This window comes from Podarcis filfolensis, assembly GCF_964270895.1.
Source record: "Podarcis filfolensis genome assembly, chromosome: 4".
Lineage (NCBI taxonomy): Eukaryota > Metazoa > Chordata > Lepidosauria > Squamata > Lacertidae > Podarcis > Podarcis filfolensis.
The window spans coordinates 8,780,323-8,799,593 of record NC_139607.1 but is presented as its reverse complement, the minus strand read 5'-3'; the positions used below and the strand labels follow the sequence as shown (position 1 = coordinate 8,799,593).

General features: G+C 44.9%; 1 protein-coding gene across 1 annotated transcript; it reads right to left on the bottom strand.

The window, feature by feature from the left end:
- Positions 1-1,783: 1,783 nt before the first annotated feature.
- Positions 1,784-18,128, bottom strand: BORA (BORA aurora kinase A activator). The gene is made up of 12 exons (XM_083610749.1): positions 17,979-18,128; positions 15,787-15,957; positions 15,087-15,193; positions 14,849-14,894; positions 13,066-13,147; positions 12,246-12,311; positions 11,725-11,781; positions 10,342-10,565; positions 7,770-7,923; positions 6,776-7,353; positions 4,251-4,382; positions 1,784-2,502 (listed from the first exon to the last, which is right to left on the bottom strand). The coding sequence occupies exons 2-12, from the start codon at positions 15,940-15,942 to the stop codon at positions 2,413-2,415; spliced, it is 1,692 nt and encodes a 563-aa protein (XP_083466875.1). The 5' UTR covers positions 15,943-15,957; positions 17,979-18,128; the 3' UTR covers positions 1,784-2,412.
- Positions 18,129-19,271: the final 1,143 nt, after the last annotated feature.

Genomic DNA, 19,271 nt, shown 5'->3' with positions numbered 1-19,271 from the left:
GTGCATATAGTATTTATTTTGGGAAAAATGTTTGCTGAGGGATATCCTGCTACATCACTTGTCCACATTTTAAATACTGCCTCTGAATTACATACCTTGGTATTTCCTGTAAGTTGGGAAAATGTAGAGGTCTCTTCAGAATTGATTTAAACTTCTAGCAGTGATTAGGGGAGCTGCTCTATTATCACAGAGGGATGGTTCAGGAAGCAGTGCATATTTCTTCCATTTGCTAAGGCAGAACTCATAAAGAGGACTGGAGATGGTAAAACTTGTATCTGGCTTGCATAGCCTATAGCTAGGTGGCTCCCTTCATAAATGTAGCAGTCAAACAGAAACTTCCTGCACATAGAAGCGAGTATGTTATGGAGAAGGCTGTGCCACAGGAGGAAAAAACTGCAAGGCGTTTGCCAGTGACAGATACTTATCGAATTCTGCTAAAAGTGTTTACAAGTGTGGTTGCAGAAGAAGAACAGTAAATGGAAGGAACCTAATTTAGAACTAGGAAATGGAACCTTAGATCAAGCATGTTAGAGAACGATTTAAAAAGAATATGTAAAATTGGGGCGTTAGTCTGAGAAGGAATAGAAATAAAAATCTACTGAATAGGAGAATTTAATGTTGGATGTCAGTAGAGCACTTACTGCTGAGATTCTAATCCATTTGAGTGTACAGTGGTACCTCGGGTTACATACGCATCAGGTTAGACTCTGCTAATCCAAAAATAGTGCTTCAGGTTAAGAACTTTGCTTCAGGATGAGAACAGAAATTATGCTCCGGCAGCATGGCAGCAGCTGGAGGCCCCATTAGCTAAAGTGGTGCTTCAGGTTAAGAACAGTTTCAGATTAAGTATGGACCTCTGGAACGAATTAAGTACTTAACCCAAGGTACCACTGTACATCTTTATCAGACAACAGGGCCATGAGCTGGTAAAGTTCTTTTAAAAGCAAAAATTGTTGTCTACATTCAGAGTTCTGCACTAGGTTCAGTTAAATGTTTGTCCCTATCTCCATCTTGTGTCTCTGCAAAATTGAAAAAAATAAATGGAGGCCACAGGTGGCTCTTGCCTTGCGTTTATCTCAAAAATTCCTTCTGTGAATTCTGACACATTTGAATAAGCTATTGTTGCCAAAGCTGCTCAAGAATACATTAAGTTAGAGGTTGCCCTCTCCTCCCTGCTCCACTCCAAGAGGCTAGTTAGCACGATGGGAGTGCCCGAGCCCATTAATCACGTTGAGATGTACCTCCTCTTTGAAGAGGCACAGGGAACTTTATTGGTTTGGTTTTTATAGTACACTTACGCCAGGGGTCAGCAAACTTTTTTAGCAGGGGGCCAGTCCACTGTCCCTCAGACCTTGTGGGGGGGCCAGACTATATCAGACCTTGTGGGGGGCCGGACTATATCTCAGACCTTGTGGGGGCCGGACGACATCTAATCCCATGATCCTTCCACGCAGAAGGGAATTTCCCCGACACTGACATTCGCATGCTCCTAGTTTTGAGCTGTACTAAAATTAATTGTGAATTCTTGCTAAACCCTACTGACACGTTATCAGAGGGGTGCAGAGCTTACACTGCCAAAATAGTGCACCATTCTTGTTTTTCTCCCCATGCCGAGTTTCCCTTAACAGCTAAAAGGAAGTTAGAGGAGGGGAATGCATGCAAAGGTGACAAAAAATCCAGTGCTCAGGTACATTGAAGGTATTAAAGATCCAACTTATGAAACAGATTGTTATCCCAGGTGCAGCAGTACTGAGCACCAGAAATTGCAGATACAACTTTCAACCTGGGTGTGAAGACTTTATTACATTTGATTAACAATTCATTCCAAAATTGGAGGGGGCAGGGAGAGAATAAAATACGCAATTGGTGTTCACTAATATGTAAAAAAACCAACACCCAATGACCATTAGGAAACAATGCACTGTATTATAGTGGATATTATACACTTCTGACAAGATTTTAAAAGTAAAAATGCAATCATTATCTACAACTACAACTCATTTTCATAGCAAGCAAACAACGCGGGGAAATTTCTACTGTTGGCGCTTATAATTTTTCATTGCACGATTCTGTATGTTTTTTTGCTGAAGTGCCTTTTGCAAGAACTGGATCTCCACATGGAGGATATGTGCATGTCTCTGGTGTGGTAAACCTTTTCTTGTGGCAACCATGAACAGCCGCCACAAAGCAGCATCTCAATTCAGTCCTGCCGACACCCCAGCTACCAGGGGCCTGTATGATCAGGCCTTAGGGTTATCAGGAGTCATTTTCACATGCTCTGTGCTCAACAATCCTTCTGATAGTGGAAAGCAGTTGTGCCAGTCAAGTCTTCCTCCCATGCATCTCAAAAACCCCACTTAAGCGTCACGGTGAACAGTTGCTTCACAGAAAGCATATAAGCGGATGTGCAAATCACTTTGACCGCGGCATTTCTACAAGATGGTTTCTGGATTGAGTAACAGGCTCATTTTCAGTCCAAAAGTTAGGAGTGGCTTTTCCTTGCTTGAGAAGGAGAGAGAAAATACAAGGGCACACAATTAGATTTATTCCAGGAAGCCAAAAGGAATTGGCTCTCTGCAACATTTAAAGCAGCAGCTGTCCTGACTGTTCCCTTTCAACCAGTTTAATCAGGGAAAAACGCAGCAGCTAACTAAGGACCAAGCCAATAGACCTTTGCTTCTCTGTGAAGTTTATCAAGGTGGAAAGTATGGGAGAACTTCAGTGCTGCTTCAGAGTCACATCACGTGAAACAGCTCCAGTATACCTGAAGGAGCGTCTCCACCCCATCGTTCTGCCCGGACACTGAGGTCCAACGCCGAAGGCCTTCTGGCGGTTCCCTCACTGCGAGAAGCAGTTACAGGGAACCAGACAGAGGGCCTCCTCGGTAGTTGCACCCACCCTGTGGAATGCCCTCCCACCAGATGTCAAAGAGAAAAACAACTACTGTGGTACCTCAGATTACATACGCTTCAGGTTACAGACTCCGCTAACCCAGAAATATTACCTCTGGTTAAGAACTTGCTTCAGGATGAGAACAGAAATCGTGCTCCGGCGGCACAGCAGCAGCAGGAAGCCCCATTAGCTAAAGTGGTGCTTCAGGTTAAGAACAGTTTCAGGTTAAGAACAGACCTCCGGAACAGATTAAGTTCTTAACCCGAGGTACCATGGTACCAGACTTTTAGAAGACATCTGAAGGCAGCCCTGTTTAGGGAAGCTTTTACTGTTTAACAGACTATTGTATTTTAATATTTTGTTGGAAGCCGCCCAGAGTGGCTGGGGAAACCCAGCCAGATGGGCGGGGTATAAATACCGCATTTTTCACTCTATAGGATGCACCGGACCATAGGAGGGGGAGAACAGAAAAAAATTCTCCCCCCTCTGCTCAGCGCCCCTTCAGCGAAGTGGCAGGAGAAACGGAGCCCCTTCCATTTCTCCTCCCGCTTCGCTGAAGGGGCGCTGCGCAGAGGGAAACTGTGCAGCGCCACTCCAGCGAAGCGAAGCCTGGAGAGCAAGAGGGATCGGTGTGCACCGACCCCTCTTGCTCTCCAGGCTTCAGGCGGCTATCTGCAAGCCTTCGGAGCGCAGCGGGAACTCCTGCTGCGCTCCAAAGGCTTGCGGATAGCTGCCTGAAGTCCCCAGAGCGCAGCGGGAGTCCCCTGCGAAAGAAACGTGAAGCATTCGGAGCGCGGGGGGAGCTCTCCCTCTGTGCTTCGGAGGTTTCGTGTTGCTATCGCTGAAGCCAAGGAGCCTGCATTCGCTCCACAGGACGCACACACATTTCCCCTTCATTTTTGGAGGGGGAAAAGTGTGTCCTATAGAGCGAAAAATACGGTATATTATTATTTATTATTGTTATTATTTGAATAAAATGAATGTGAAGGTGCTGGGGGCAGAGTGCAGCTACACAAACTGCAAGGATAAAACTGGGAGGAACAAAAATAATTCAGAACTGTTAAGAATGTTACTAACACAGGTGGGCAGTATTATTATTACAGTTTTCACAGTTTTTTTAATCCACTAGATGTCTCAGGCTGAAAAATCCTATATTCCACAGGGAGTTAAATTCTCATATACTTTTCTAGGACTGCCAAATAGACATGCACAGATTTTTTTTTGCCATTGGTCTGGCTTCAGAGATTTCAAGAGGCCCCTCTCACACGCTTGCAGTCGTGTCTCTGGAAGCGTAAGGGCCAGAAACCTACACAAAAAACACATTCAAAACCAGATGCTTTAGCTAATACCACTCTTACCTTTGTTTTGTAAACATGAAATTTCTTCCGAGTCTCACAAACGTGAGTGTCATTGTCTCGGCAACTCGTCTCGGACGCAGCTGTGTCCATCAGACTGCTAGTACAAGTCTGAGTGCTGTAACCACTGTCCGCCTGGCGAAAAGAAATAAGAGAAGAGAAGTGAAAAAAAGCAGCGAGAAGATGGAGAAATTACAGCATACCAAAAGACAAAAACCTAGCATTGTCATCACCCTGATAAGACAAGATGGCTTGGCAGAACAGAAGTCCATCGCCTCTACTGGTCTAAACCAAGCCACAAATGGGAAGCTTAAGAAGAGGAAAGCTTGTTTTCTTCCATTTCACACAAAACAAGCCACAACAAATTGTCCATTCTTGTACTGGAAGCTCGCAACTTATGTGGGGGTTTCGTTCCGGGGACTGCACCTAAAGCCAAAACTGCTTATAGCCAAAACACATTGGGTTTGACGGTGGGTGGGATTGCCAAAGTCATTTCCCCCAGAACCTTGCCTCCTTTCAATTCCACTTTTATTTTTAGCCACACACATAAACCTGAATGTGCACAAGTTAAATGTGCAAACGTTGTGGGCTTACTGTACATGGAAGCGTCCCTAGGAGAAATATTCTTGGCTAAAGGATTTCCTCCAGTGTTTCTGCCTAAGCACAGCACAGCCACTGTAAAAGGTCACCCAAGAAACTATGGATACAGCCATAGCTAAGGAGACATTTTGCTTGTATTTTTAACATAACCTTACAACTACTTCAGGTATAAGAATGCAGTGTTCTCCAGCAGTTCAGATTTTGTCTTCCTCCCTCCCTTGAACCGGGTGTTACAAGAATAATTTAACTTTTAGAACTGGTGTCCTAAGTTTGCTTGTTTTCCGCCTCTGTGCCCTCTCCCATTTCTTTGTGTCCTCACAAACACACCAACACTCTCCACCTCATTCATATCTTTTGCGTAGAGGGGTTCCTGAGATCAAGGAACACGGTTCTGTTTATGTGTGGATACAACAGGACTCCATTTTGAAACAAGATGGCTGACTGGATTCCTGAGTAACGCCAGGTACAAGGCTGCTAGTTTCCTACAGGGAATGTGTGTATTTTCCTATGCGTACATACACACCTCTTTCAACACATCTAGAAACATGGATCCCAGCAAGTCTCCAAGGGAAAAGATGACTGAAAATAATTCTGCTGAATAACAACAGCACTGTTTTCAGCAGCTAGCCAGCCACCTCCAAGCATCGCAAGCAGAGCATGAAAAACAATGACTCCCCCCCTTTGGCTAAAGGTATTCTGGTGCTGAACATGGGAATTTCCATTTAGATGTAGCATGAATAGCAGCTGCTGGAAGGCTGGACATGGGGAACCTGTGGCACTCAAGATGTTGCTGGGGATTGATGGGAGTTGAGAGTCCAGCAACATTTGGAGGGCCACAGGTTAGAATCATAGAATCATAGAGTTGGAAGAGACCACAAGGGCCATTGAGTCCAACCCCCTGCCAAGCAGGAAACACCATCAGAGCACTCCTGACATACGGTTGTCAAGCCTCTGCTTAAAGACCTCCAAAGAAGGAGACTCCACCACACTCCTTGGCAGCAAATTCCACTGTCGAACAGCTCTTACTGTCAGGAAGTTCTTCCTAATGTTTAGGTGGAATCTTCTTTCTTGTAGTTTGGATCCATTGCTCCGTGTCCGCTTCTCTGGAGCAGCAGAAAACAACCTTTCTCCCTCCTCTATGTGACATCCTTTTATATATTTGAACATGGCTATCATATCACCCCTTAACCTCCTCTTCTCCAGGCTAAACATGTCCAGCTCCCTTAGCCGTTCCTCATAAGGCATTGTTTCCAGGCCTTTGACCATTTTGGTTGCCCTCCTCTGGACACGTTACAGTTTGTCAGTGTCCTTCTAGGGGTTCCCATCCCCTAGCCGTACAGACAGGGTTTCCAGCATATACCGTATTTTTCGCTCTATAGGACGCACCTGACCATAGGACGCACCTTGTTTTAGAGGGGGAGAACAAGAAAAATAAATAAATCTCCCCCTCTCTGCTCAGCGCCCCTTCAGCGAAGCGGCAGGAGAAATGGAGCCCCTTCCATTTCTCCTCCCGCTTTGCTGAAGGGGCGCTGCACAGCTCTCCCTCTCTGCTGAAGCCAGGAGAGTCTTGCTCTCCGGAGGCTTCAGGTTCCTTTCGCTGAAGCCAGGAGAGCAAGACTCTCCTGGCTTCAGGCGGCTATCCCTGAAGCCAAGGAGCGCAGCGGGAGTTCCCGCTGCACTCCGAAGGCTTCAGGCAGCTTCGCGTTGCTTTCGCTGAAGCCAAGGAGCCTGCATTCGCTCCATAAGACGCACACACATTTCCCCTTAATTTTTGGAGGGGGGAAAGTGTGTCTTATAGAGCGAAAAATACGGTATCCAAGATGGCACCCTCACTAAATTTGAGAGACCACAATGGACCCAAGGTATGAAGATACAGTTCCAAGTGTGCAGGGCGCAGAATGCCTAAAAAATCAAGGCAGTAGCCTTACCTGCATGCTACTGCTCTCGCAGGGACTGGCGCTGCTTTCAGCTAGAGGCGACATGCACATGCAAGAACTTTCAATACTGAAGCCAGCCATTGGCGCGCCACTATTCTCCGCCAATCCCTTTACCAAGTTCTCGTCCAACATCTCCGGATCAACCATATCCACCGTATAGTTTTCCTTGAAACTGCCCGGGTCGTGGAGAAATGTCAGCCCTTCCTTGCGGGCTTCAGGCACGTCCGGTGAGATTGACACCCGGGCAACCACCAAATGGGTGCTATGCGCAAACGCATCCCCGTTCAACGGATGCAGGTTGACCTTCGATTCTGCTGGCAAGGACGTTTCTGCAGGCAAAGCCTTGGCTCCCTCCTCCTGCCCTTCGCTCAAACTTTCAGGTGCCAAAGGCAGACAAACGAGGGAGCTCTGATAAAATGTCGTTCCTCTGCGAGCCACAAGTCTCATGGGGGAACAACTTTTTAATGGAGAGCATTCTGTGTAGGAATTCCTGGTCGTGGCAGGAGTTAGTCGGCAGGAGTTAGAAACAGAAGGAATGTCTGGGGAGCGAAAAGTAAATTGTCTTTGATCTGCATTTGGGGAAAGGAGGTGGGGGGAGAAACATGAACAGATAATAAGTAAAACTGCTTCAAAACAGTAAATTCCTAAAGGAGACCGCGGGGGGGGGGGGGAAGGGTTACAAATATTCTGGGATGCAAAATGAAAGACAAAACAGCAACCACCTTATTGTAGATTTCAGGCTTCTTAGGAGAGAAAAATAATAGGAAAACGGGAAAGCTTTCGGACGCTCAGGACTGTATTAGGGAAGTTTTCTTGGCTCGGTTCCAGTTCAAAGATGAAATGGGCCAATCAAATGCATATGTATTATTAGGGTTTATTTCTACACCACTTCTTTTGTCCCAAAGCGCCCCCCACCCCCAAGTGGTTAAAAGCATGCAACAGCAAATCAGTCTGGTCAACCACTTAAGCAAAATTGCAAAAATACCTGACAGTGGTGTCTTTCTTATTTGAATGCCAATCGGGGAAAAAGCTGGAGAAGGAATATTTGCAGGACTCCTCTCTGGAAACGAAGGACTCGGCAAGCTTCCCAGACTGCAGGTCCTGGAGCCTCCCTGAATTGGGCTGGAGGAAAACTGGCCCTTTCAACATGTAAGAAAAGTTCCAAAGAAGGTTAAACAACAGTTGCACACCTAGAATGGCTCGCTCTCTTCTATTTCTATACTGCCCTTCATCCAAGGAGCAGAGGGTTCTTTACAATATATAAACACAAAAATGCACCACATGGTAACAAACAAAAGGAATACCCCCCCCCCAGTTTAAATGGGCAAAGACTGGCTCATTAGCCAAAGTCCTGGGAGAAGGGGAATGTTTCTGCCTGGCACCTAAAGATATGTAATGAAGGTGCCTGGAGAGTCTCCTTAGGGAGAGCATTCCACAAGCATGGAGCCACTGCAGAAAAGGCCTGTTCTCATTTTGTCTGCCCTCCAGATCTCTCATGGAGGAGGCACACAGAGAAGGGCCTAAACACCAGTGAAATCTGAAACATTCCTAGCATGCCACAGCCCAGCTCTTTCAATTATTGCCACCAAATAAGGCCACCACCCTTCTTTTCAAAGTCTTGAGCTCAAAATCAAGCAAGCTGGCTTGATTCAAATAGGCCCTCCAACTCAGCAGTGTGTCAGAAATAAGGCAAGAACCATAGTTCATCAGAATACAAGGAAGAACTAGAAAACTCCAGCAGACACAGAAGACCTCTTCCTAGCTGTGAGAATCCCTGCTCAAAATTCTATTTGGATTCCAAGGGTTCACACACTGGACCCGATTCAGCAAACTGATTCTGCTAGTGGAAGCCCGTGCAAGGACTCTTGACTAGTGCAGCACCACACCCCTGCCCAAAATGTCTCGGGATGAGGGTAAGATAACTCCCAGAGCAGCATGTGGCGGGGGCAGAATTGCTTGCTCTGACAGAATGTTTGTAGTCACTCTGAACTGAATTCCTCAGTGTGTCTATGCACATTCCAAACTCATGGCTGGTGCCTGAATTTCTGAAAGTCGACTTCTCCTATGGTGTGACCAAACAATGTGTACCAAAAAGCAGTTTGATGCACAAGTTTTCCAGAGGGATACAACAGCCACGTGATATTGATTCAGCAAGGTAGAAACTAAATCCTCTCATGTGAGGCTAGGGAACTTGTGGCCCTCTGGATATTCCTGGGCTCCAGCGTCAACCATGCCTGACCACTGGCTGGAGCTGAAAGCAAGGATAGGAAAAGCTGTTGGGATTCCTAATGAACCACAGTGATTAGTTTTTTCCTTCCTGCACATAGGAACAGTAAGCACTGCGAGCTAGCAGTAAACCACACAAAGGAAGTGAAGCTAGCTCTTTATTAGCAAAAATAAAGGATCTGCACAGGAGCATCGGGGTAATGAGCGCGGCAACACATCTCCAACAGGTCTTGCCCCACGAAGCAGCTGCCGGGACTGAAGGTCCCTGCCGCCCCACAGCTACCTAACTCCCCTCTTCACCAGGGTTTTTCCAAAGCAATCTGAGACTGTGCCTGTATGTCACTAATCTCTCCTCCGTCCTTTTTACGCCTCTCCTGGTTCTGGGAGACCGAGGCGGGGGAAGCTTGTAGCAGGAGGAGAAATATTCATGCCTTTTCACCAGCCTGATGCATCTCTGCCTCTCTGCCTTCCTCCTCTCCTGTTTTAAGCTCCTGCCTCTAATTCTGAACTTTCTCTGTCACAGACTCTCCCAGCTCACTAAGTCCTGTTACCTCTTCTGCTTCTGACACCACCTCCTCCCAGTCTGCTCCTTGTTTTGTTTTTCAAACAATTTTCATTCATTTTATAACACAAATAAAAAACACAGACAGGAAAAAAACACAGTACAAACAAATTCTTGCCATATCCTTATTTCTCTAAACATTTTTAAGTGGGCTTCCCCAAGTCCCACCTATCTGATTTTCATTTTACTTCATCTTTAGCAGTTTACATATATCATAAGTTCTAACCATATTTCCTCCCCCACACTTAAACCATAAAAAACTTCACATTTTATCACTTATAAAATACATTACCTTCAAATCCTACCGCCTATATCCACTTCCAAAGCTATTCTAAGATTTAAATATTAACATATTTTTTTCAAATATTCCTTAAACTTCTTCCAATCTTCTTCCACCGTCTCTTCTCTCTGGTCTCGGAGTCTCCCGGTCAGTTCGACAAGTTCCATATAGTCCCAGTCTGCTCCTTCTGACCACTCATGGTTATCTCACCATCATTTCCCAGGCTCTGAGCCTTCTTCCCTTGGCGGCTCCCCAGCTACTTCCTCCCACCATTTCTCAGCATTCAACCAGCCAATGACACTAAATACAGCTCAGCTGAAGACCACCACCAGCAAGCACCTGTGCACCTATATCAGAAGCACTGGCCAGGAGCTGTCCTCTGCAACATCTAAAGGGCACCAGCCCACCAAGATGCTTGTTTCATAGGCATGCTACCATACTGAAAGCGTCTGGCTTGTAGGAGCAAGATACCAAGTGCAAACTCCTTACCGAGCTGGATGTATTTAGAGGGCTTCTACAGCGGACTGGAGAGATGTCTATTGAACACAGTACTCCAAGAGAGGCTGGGACATTGTGTGGACTCTGAGGAGAAGGGGAGAAGCTCTCCGACGAGAGGCTTCCATTCTCGTCTAAAAAAAGCTTTCTCCTCAACGAGGAAGTGCTCAAGCTTTCCTGAGACTGGTCGGCCAATTCATCTGGTTTAAAATATTCACCTGAGGAACGCAAGAATCACAGCTGTCAAGGAAACCATTTCCACACAGATGCTGCAAGTCAAGTTGTTATTCCTTACATAGCTAGCATTAAATAAGTACAGTGGTACCTCGGGTTACAGACACCGCTAACTCAGAAATAGTACCTTGGGTTAAGAACTTTGCTTCAGGATGAGAACAGAAATCACGCGGCCCCATTAGCTAAAGTGGTACCTCAGGTTAAGAACGGACCTCCGGAACAAATTAAGTTCCTAACCCGATGTACCACTGTAAATCTAATGAAGCACAAAGGAGAAGCTATTACAAAATCCAGCAGCCGGTTTAGCACAGCCCTTTGAAGCCCTTAGGAGTGCATTTAGGGCTACTTAAAACCCATGGGGTATGAGTACACACACAAGATTGCAGTTGAATCCAACAGATGCTCTCCCACCCACAATGCACTGCAGCATCGCCACAGAGACAGCTGAGAGACAGGGCACAGGTATTGCCACAAGTCTCTGGTTCAACTCTTCCTTCAGTCGTGAGCCTGCTGTGTGGCACTAGATAACCTCACAGCCTCAGAACTCTGTGCTATGGGGGGGGGGGGAGGAAGAACGCCATGGTTGTGGTGATTTCATGGAGATCAGAAATATGAACTGTTCAAGGAAGGTTCAAAATTATGGTTTGCATCTAACCAAGTGTTAATCAGACCCACTGAATTTAATAGAACATGCTTATTAATTTCAGTGGCTTTACTCCAAGCAGAACCAGCACTGGGTGCAACCTATATATAAACAACTAGAACCAATGAAAAAGGTGTTGCAGCATGGAGAGCTCTGGCTCATAGTTTCTACCATATTTCATTCATTTCTCCCTCTCACCTGGTTTCTGTCTCCCCTTCCCCAAAACCACTCAGCACTTCATGGTCATGAATTACACTCAGAGCTCACTGAGTTGTGTGTCCCCTTCTTATTTCCTAAAGATGTTTTGTAGTTCCTCAAAACCTGGGGCTTCCCCTGAGTGTGCCAGTACCTTCTTCATAAGCAATGGCACCCAAGACTAGACAGCAGGAACAGAGGGAATGATGGCATTACCATTGCCACCATCACCTCACGAAAACTCCCATCGTACCCATTTCTACAGAGACTGGATCTAGATGAGCAGTTCTCCCCACATTACATACCTAGTATTTTTTCTATGTCAAAATCAACAGGCAGAGATAATACTGTCTGGCAAGCAGCTGCAGAGAACAAACAGAATGTTTAGGGCAAAGTCATCAGGGTCAAAGCTTGAAAAAAGAAACCACCCAAAACATCATGACCATGATTTGTTAAGAATAACTGCATTTGGACATCACAACAAACTATAATGTGTCCCGATGAAAGCAAGCCAAGCACTGCACAGCACCCCCCACCTCCTGCACAACCACAAGGAAATTGAACGTCTTCATCTCCTTTTCTATTGACTGCCATTTGGCAAGTCGCCTGAACCCTAAACTTTGGATATGAGTAGTTGGAACACACCAGTTTTATACTCTACGGTTTGAAGCTGTCTTTTTCCAAACGGGCCAGTTTAATATTAATCACAGGTTCTCAGGTTTGGATGGAATGAGAAGCTGTGCTCTGCGTGCAGTTAGATTGAGGCACAATAGACAACACATTGCACTGAGCAAGTTTCCCCTTCCTCATCTCGTTTCATACAAACCATTGTTTCTCCCAGGTTGCACAGTGATTTCTCTGCTAACCGGCGAAGCAGTACTTAGATCAATACCTGCAAGAGATCAAGTTCCCAGTTAAAAGCTGGGGTAACATTAACACAGAAACAATAGAAGAATCATTTAACATATCCAGCACCATCCCAAGAATTCAGGGAGAACAAGTGTGCAGGAAAAGGAATGGGCTGTTTTCAACAAAGTTCTGCTAGTGCACAGACTTCCACTTGGCACCACAGGTCTTCTCCTCCCTCCTTGCACAACTCCTGCCAGCAAATCTGTTCCACAGGTTCACCCATGGTGGTGGGGGTTAGGGGAGCACAAGGAAAGAAAGTCCCAATATGCTTGCTCTAATGGGACAATATTTCCAATACACTGAAACTGGCCTGCCACGTTTTACATTTGGCTGCAGTTCAAATCAGTCAATGTGGCAGTTCCAAAAAGCTGCTCAGCTTGGTACATTTAGACTTTTCCAGCAGGTGGGAAATTGCATAATAGGCATCAGCTCCCAAGGACTTTGGGCACTCTCAGTAAGAGGGCTTAGTACACAGGTGGAGCTGGAGAATCCTTGGTCCCGAAGTCCCTCCCTGACAGCTTCAATCAAAGGAAGAAGTCATGTTCCATGTCTCTCCTCCAGTCAAATGTTACCTGGCAGGACATGGTTCAGTGTTGCGCAATTCACTTGTTTTATTTGAATCTCAGAGTGCAGGCCACACAAAACCATGCCCAAGGTGAGCCACGGAGGGTTCCCACCCCGACCTAAGCAGTTTGCACAGGAACCTTTCCCATTTTGATACAAGAGACAATACTTACACCGAGTGGAGTTAAACTGAGAAACCTGTTTCTCACTGTGATCAGTCCAAGGAGAAGGAACAATGACGCTTTTGGTGAAGAACTAAAAAAAGGAAAATGTTATGTGTTTACCATGACATTGTGGGCGACAGTCAGTTTAGAGCACAAAGGAGTAGTTTACTCCTCACCGTGCTATAATCCCTAGGAACTACAATTCCCATGATTCTTTGGGGGAAGCCATCTATGGTGTGGGTGTGACTCAAGTGCAGCTTGCCACGTTGTCTAGACCTGACGTTGCGGTTCATCTTAACTACGGTTAGCTAATAAAGCCAGCTTTGGTAACTGTGGCTTAAAGCTGGCTTGTTTCAAACAAGTCACACTTCATGCTAACCAGTTTCTTGGTCTGGGTAACATAAGCTGCAGTTCAGCAGAAGCAAAACCTTCCAGACTCCTCCGCTCCCAGTTGTGAAGTGGGAAAGAGGATTGCAGGAGCCGAAGGCTCACTGAGGCCAATTCCTTCTTATTCACGTTGGACTCAAGTCTGCGTACCAAAAAACATTTAACACAACCTCCCAGTTTATTGCGAATGCATGCGCAGCTACCTTAGCACAGGTTCAATATACCCCACTCCAAACACTAGTGAATCAAAACAACTCATCACATAACGCCCACATGGCAGGGGGTTGGACTAAATGACCCCCTGGGTCCCTTCAACTAGAATTCTGTGACAGAGTTCTTTCTGGATGCTTCCACATCAAACTATTTGGTGGACTGTGTGCTGCAAAGTTCCTAGACAACAGGATGAGATAATTGTGTTTTGTTTTTACAAACTTAGTTGTGTCAGGGAGAAGAGTAGCCTAGAGCCCTTTCCTCTGATAGAGCCATTTTCTATTTTTTTTTTTTATTATTATTATTATTATTATTATTATTATTAGAATTTATATACTGCCCTATACCCGGAGGTCTCAGGGCAGTTCATAGAACCAAAAGTGCATTCTAAGTGCAAGATGCCTTTGTTTTAACTATGGAGCAATATTGTAGTGCTACTAATAATTACAGTAGTACCTCGGGTTAAGTACTTAATTCGTTCTGGAGGTCTGTTCTTAACCTGAAACTGTTCTTAACCTGCAGCACCACTTTAGCTAATGGGGCCTCCTGCTTCTGCCGCGCCGCCAGAGCACAATTTCTGTTCTCATTTTGAAGCAAAGTTCTTAACCCGAGGTACTATTTCTGGGTTAGCGGAGTCTGTAACCTGAAGCGTATATAACCCGAGGTACCACTGTATTAATATTTATCCAAAGCAGCCAGCAATATATTCCAACAAAACATACTCTCAAGTACAATAAAATGCCATAAAAACAAACAAACAATATAGGATAGCAAAGCCACATTTTCAGTCTTCACCTGAGGCCCTCCTCTAACTGCTCCAGCTTTTATTGTAATGCACTGTTCTTTTTCTGATTTTATGTAATGCCCTTAAAAGTTTGTATTTGGCTGGAGACTCCTTATGTGGCAGTTGACTAATGAATTGATTATTGAATAAATAAGACCAGGAAAAACCCTTCCCAGGTTAAAAGGCTAAAGAGTGATCTCAACCAACTCTACATCCCACGTGATTGTTCTACCTTTTCCACATGCACACCCCAGCAAAAAGAACTGATACACTCCTGGGACAGCTTCACTATGTGATGAACTATCTGCGGAGACGAGGATTCAGGCCCCAAATATGTACACATACAGGTTAAATTATACTCCATGTATCGTTAAGATCTCTAACTCAAGAAACGATAGTACTGATGGTTACCTCTTCAATGGCTTTTTGTCTTTTTTCTTCCATCTCTTTATCTATTCTACAAAGTGAATTAAAAAAACGAAAACAGTACTGTTACTTTACTGCAGATAAATAAACCGACTCCAAGAAACAGAATAATCAGGGTAGCAAGCCAGGTATGTGGTTGTAACTTTTCAACAGGTCAAAGGAAAAAGACTTATTAAACTTGAGAATCAGTTCTGTTGGCTGAATGCAGTAGAAGAAAACTGACCTGGCTTGGCTTAGATACAGTGCTTGACGTCGTATGTCTTCTGAGTCTATTTCCACAGGGTTTATTAAAGCTAGTTCATCTATAGACCATCGAAATTTTGCAGGCGTCTAAAAGAAGGAAGAAAACACTACAATAACATATGCCACAATCAACTTCCTTGTTTCAAGATAAAGAAGCAATCATACATCCCCAGGAACATCTAGTTCAGCCTTTCTCAACCTGTGGGTACCCAGATCTTGTTGGACTACAACTCCCATCACCCCTAGCTAGCAAGGCCAGAGCTCAGGGATGATGGGAGTTGTAGTCCAACATCTGGGAACCCACAGGTTGAGAACCACTGATCTAGTTGGACAAAAGGTTCCCTTAGAGTAGTTTTCAAGTGGTATTCCGAGGAACCCTCAGATTCCTCAGAAGCCGAATGGAGATTCCCATACAAAAAGATCAGTAACAGTGAGCTAGCTTCCATGACAGCCAGCTCTGCAATATTAATCTTAGATGTTAAGACATCAGTTCAGCCCCCATTCCAGCTCAGAAGATGCAAGGTCTATTTTTCCCAAACATCTCTCCTCCAAGACCTTGAAGGGAAAGAGCAAACTGGTCAGGTGTGCATCAGAGATGTGATTTGAATGACCTCGGACATACAAATGCATGAAAATAAACAGAATACACACGACAACATGTGGCAAACCACAAGTCTTACCACAGAGGATATTGTGGATTTAAACACTGTTGGACTTGACACAATCTGCTCCTGCAGGTGGCTATAATCACTTGGGCTTTCAAAGGGGTTCTGGACTGCGAGCTGCCCAGGTGACTCTGGTGTAATCTGCATCTTGACTTCTTTTGCATCACCCATAACTGTCAGCTGAACCTACGAAACGGACAAGGAAAGTACTTGCATTAGACACATCAGCACCCTACAGATTTAAAGCAAGTGTGCTTTACGGCAGGGATGGGCACCTGTTGGTCCTCCAATGCCCATCAGCTCCAGGAAAATCACATTAAAGAGCCAACCCGGACACTGAGATCCAGTGCCAAGGGCCTTCTGGCGGTTCCCTCGCTGCGAGAAGCCAAGTTACAGGGAACCAGGCAGAGGGCCTCCTCAGTAGTGGCACCCGCCCTGTGGAACGCCCTCCCATCAGATGTCAAAGAGAAAAATAACTACCAGACTTTCAGAAGACATCCGAAGGCAGCCCTGTTTAAGGAAGCTTTTAATGTTTAACAGACTACTGTATTTTAATATTTTGTTGGAGGCCGCCCAGAGTGGCTGGGGTAACCCAGATAGATGGGCGGGGTATAAATAAAATATTATTATTATTATTATTATTATTATTATTATTATTATTATTATTATTACCCTAGTTGCAAAGATGCCCCAGAAGCACAAGGTGCACAAGGCAGAGGCTGGCAGGGAATCCAGTTTCAAATTTGCTTTGCCACAAAAGCTAGGAGGGCTGCCACAGTTCACAACTACCTTGGCCCTTTGTATGAAACACCTTGCCCAAATACGCAGAGCTTGCAGTGGAAGACTGCTATTATTATTATTATTTGAATTTATATACCTATACCTACAGGTCTCAGGGTGGTTCACAGGATAAAATCAGAATATAAAACTACAAAGTACATAATGCTAGGTGTCTGTCCCATTCTAGCATAGCTGGTCAGTGATGGTTCTGCCAGTGGTGGTGCAATGGTTAGTATTCTGAACCCTCGGAGGCCACGGTTCGATTCCCTACTCAGCTACGAAGCTCGCTTGGTGACCTTGAGGAGCCAGTCGAAGCCTCTCAGCCGCACCTACCTCACAGGATTGTTGAGGGAGATTTAAATGAGGAGCGTGAGAAGAACCACATAAGGCACCTTGAGCTCCATGGAGAAAAAGGTGGGATATGAACACATCCAATAATAAGTAAATAAAAACAACAACGTGGCAAACGTGAAAGAATTTTTACAATGCGCCAATGGGCTTGGGTAGCAGCTAGTTCCTTGTTTCTCTCCCCAGGAAAGAATCCCAACACTTCAGTTCTCAACAGCTGAAATGTGAACAACTCCCAAGAGATGCGCGCTCAAGCAGTTAAATTTAATTTATTGATTGATCCAATTCCTGCACTGCCCTATTTCTATACAGTTTTTTCATTAAAAACAAAACAAAACCCCACAAACATATATAGCAGAATACAGTGGTACCTCGGGTTAAGTACTTAATTCATTCTGCAGGTCCGTTCTTAACCTGAAACTGTTCTTAACCTGAAGCATCACTTTAGCTAATGGGGCCTCCTGCTGCTGCTGCGCCGCCGGAGCATGATTTCTGTTCTCATCCTGAAGCAAAGTTCTTAACCTGAAGCACTATTTCTGGGTTAGCGGAGTCTGTAACCTGAACTGTATGTAACCTGAAGCGTATGTAACCCGAGGTACCACTGTAACGAAGGCAACAATATAGATGTGGCAAGCTGTATTTAATGCCGTATTGTTTTTAACACTCGACTGGAAGCCGCCCAGAGCGGCTGGGGAAACTCAGCCAGATGGGCGGGGTATAAATAATAAATTATTATTATTATTATTATTATTATTATTATTATTATTATTATTATTAGCTGGGAAGCAAATAGCCTGCAGGCACAAAGGCTGGGGAAACCAACGCGGATCTCTGGCTACGGATAAGATTCCCCTCCTGCTTTTGCAGGAGCAGCTCCTTGATCGCAGCTCTGCAAAAAAAGGATATATTGAAGCATGGTTTGATTTAATTAATTAATTAAATTAATTTAAACCTTAATTTAATTAATTAATTAATTAATTAATTAAACCTCTATCTAAATGGCGCATATTGGCACCAGGCGGGCAAAGCCCCTTCCAGGAGGAGGCAGAACCTTTCCGAAGCCCCAAGGAGCATCTTACCTGCCGCTCATTCGGACTCGCCCTCCTGCCGACTCTTCCAAAGTTGCTTAAGGTCTTTAACTTCTCTTTCCCTGCCGGCCAATCAGCGCGAGAGACCTCGGCGGGCGCAGCCAATCACAGCTCAGAGCGGGAGCTCCCCCCCCGCCCCCCGCCAGCATCATCTCTCGCTCTCTCTATTTGAATCGCTTCCCTGGTTTAACCGGCTCGCGTGGGCGAAAGGAACGCCGAGCGACGCGGGGGCGGGGCTTCAATTCAAAACGGACGGACGCTCCCATTGGCGGGGAGGGGGAGGAGGAGGCGGGGCCGCGAGCGAGGGAGCGGGCCAATGGAGCCGCGGAGCCCCAAGCTCACGCAGGCGCCCTCCGTCAGGCCGCGCGAGGCGGGGCCTCCTTCGCACTAGCAGCGGGAAAGAGGCAAGGAAAGCCGTAGAGGTAAGGGAACGTAGCAGAGAGCAAAACTTCCGGTACTGAATTGAAAACGGTCCTCTCTGAACCATTGAAACATTTCTTTCTCGTCTTTTATACACACTCGTAATATATTGAGCATTATATATCTATAACACACACACACACATATATAGCATATCTGTATAGAAAAACACATAATAGGTATAATAGATATCTATATATCTATATGTATTTTATATACGATATACACAAACACACACATATATATTATACATGTTTTATATAGATAGATCCGTTATATATGCTATATATCTGTATTTTATACAGATAAATATGGTCTATATAGATATCATATATATAACCTAACACACACACGCTTAACACACCCATATATATAAGGGTGTGCGTGTGGTTATATATAGATATCTATAATACAGCATATATAATTTTATATATGTACTGTATATATAATATGCACAATAATACACACACAGCATATCTGCATATAAATATGCAGCATATCTGCATATATATATGCATATATGCATATATAAAAATGCATATTATAAACAGGGGTATATCTATACACTTATATATTTTATACGTTTTATATAGTTAGATCCGTTATATATGTTATAGATCTGTGTTTCATATAGATATGGTGTATAGATATAGGTGTGTTATGTTCGCGCGTGTGGTTATATATAGATATCTTTAATATATATAGGGTTTTTTTTATATGCCGTATATATCTGCTGAGCTAGGCTATGAATGAATTAGAGGAGCGCCTTGGGCGAGCAAGCTGGGCTCAGGAGCCGCTTCGGCGCAATACCCGGACGTGGCGGGTGACACCTGAAGCGGGAGACGGCCGTTGCCTCTTCGGTTC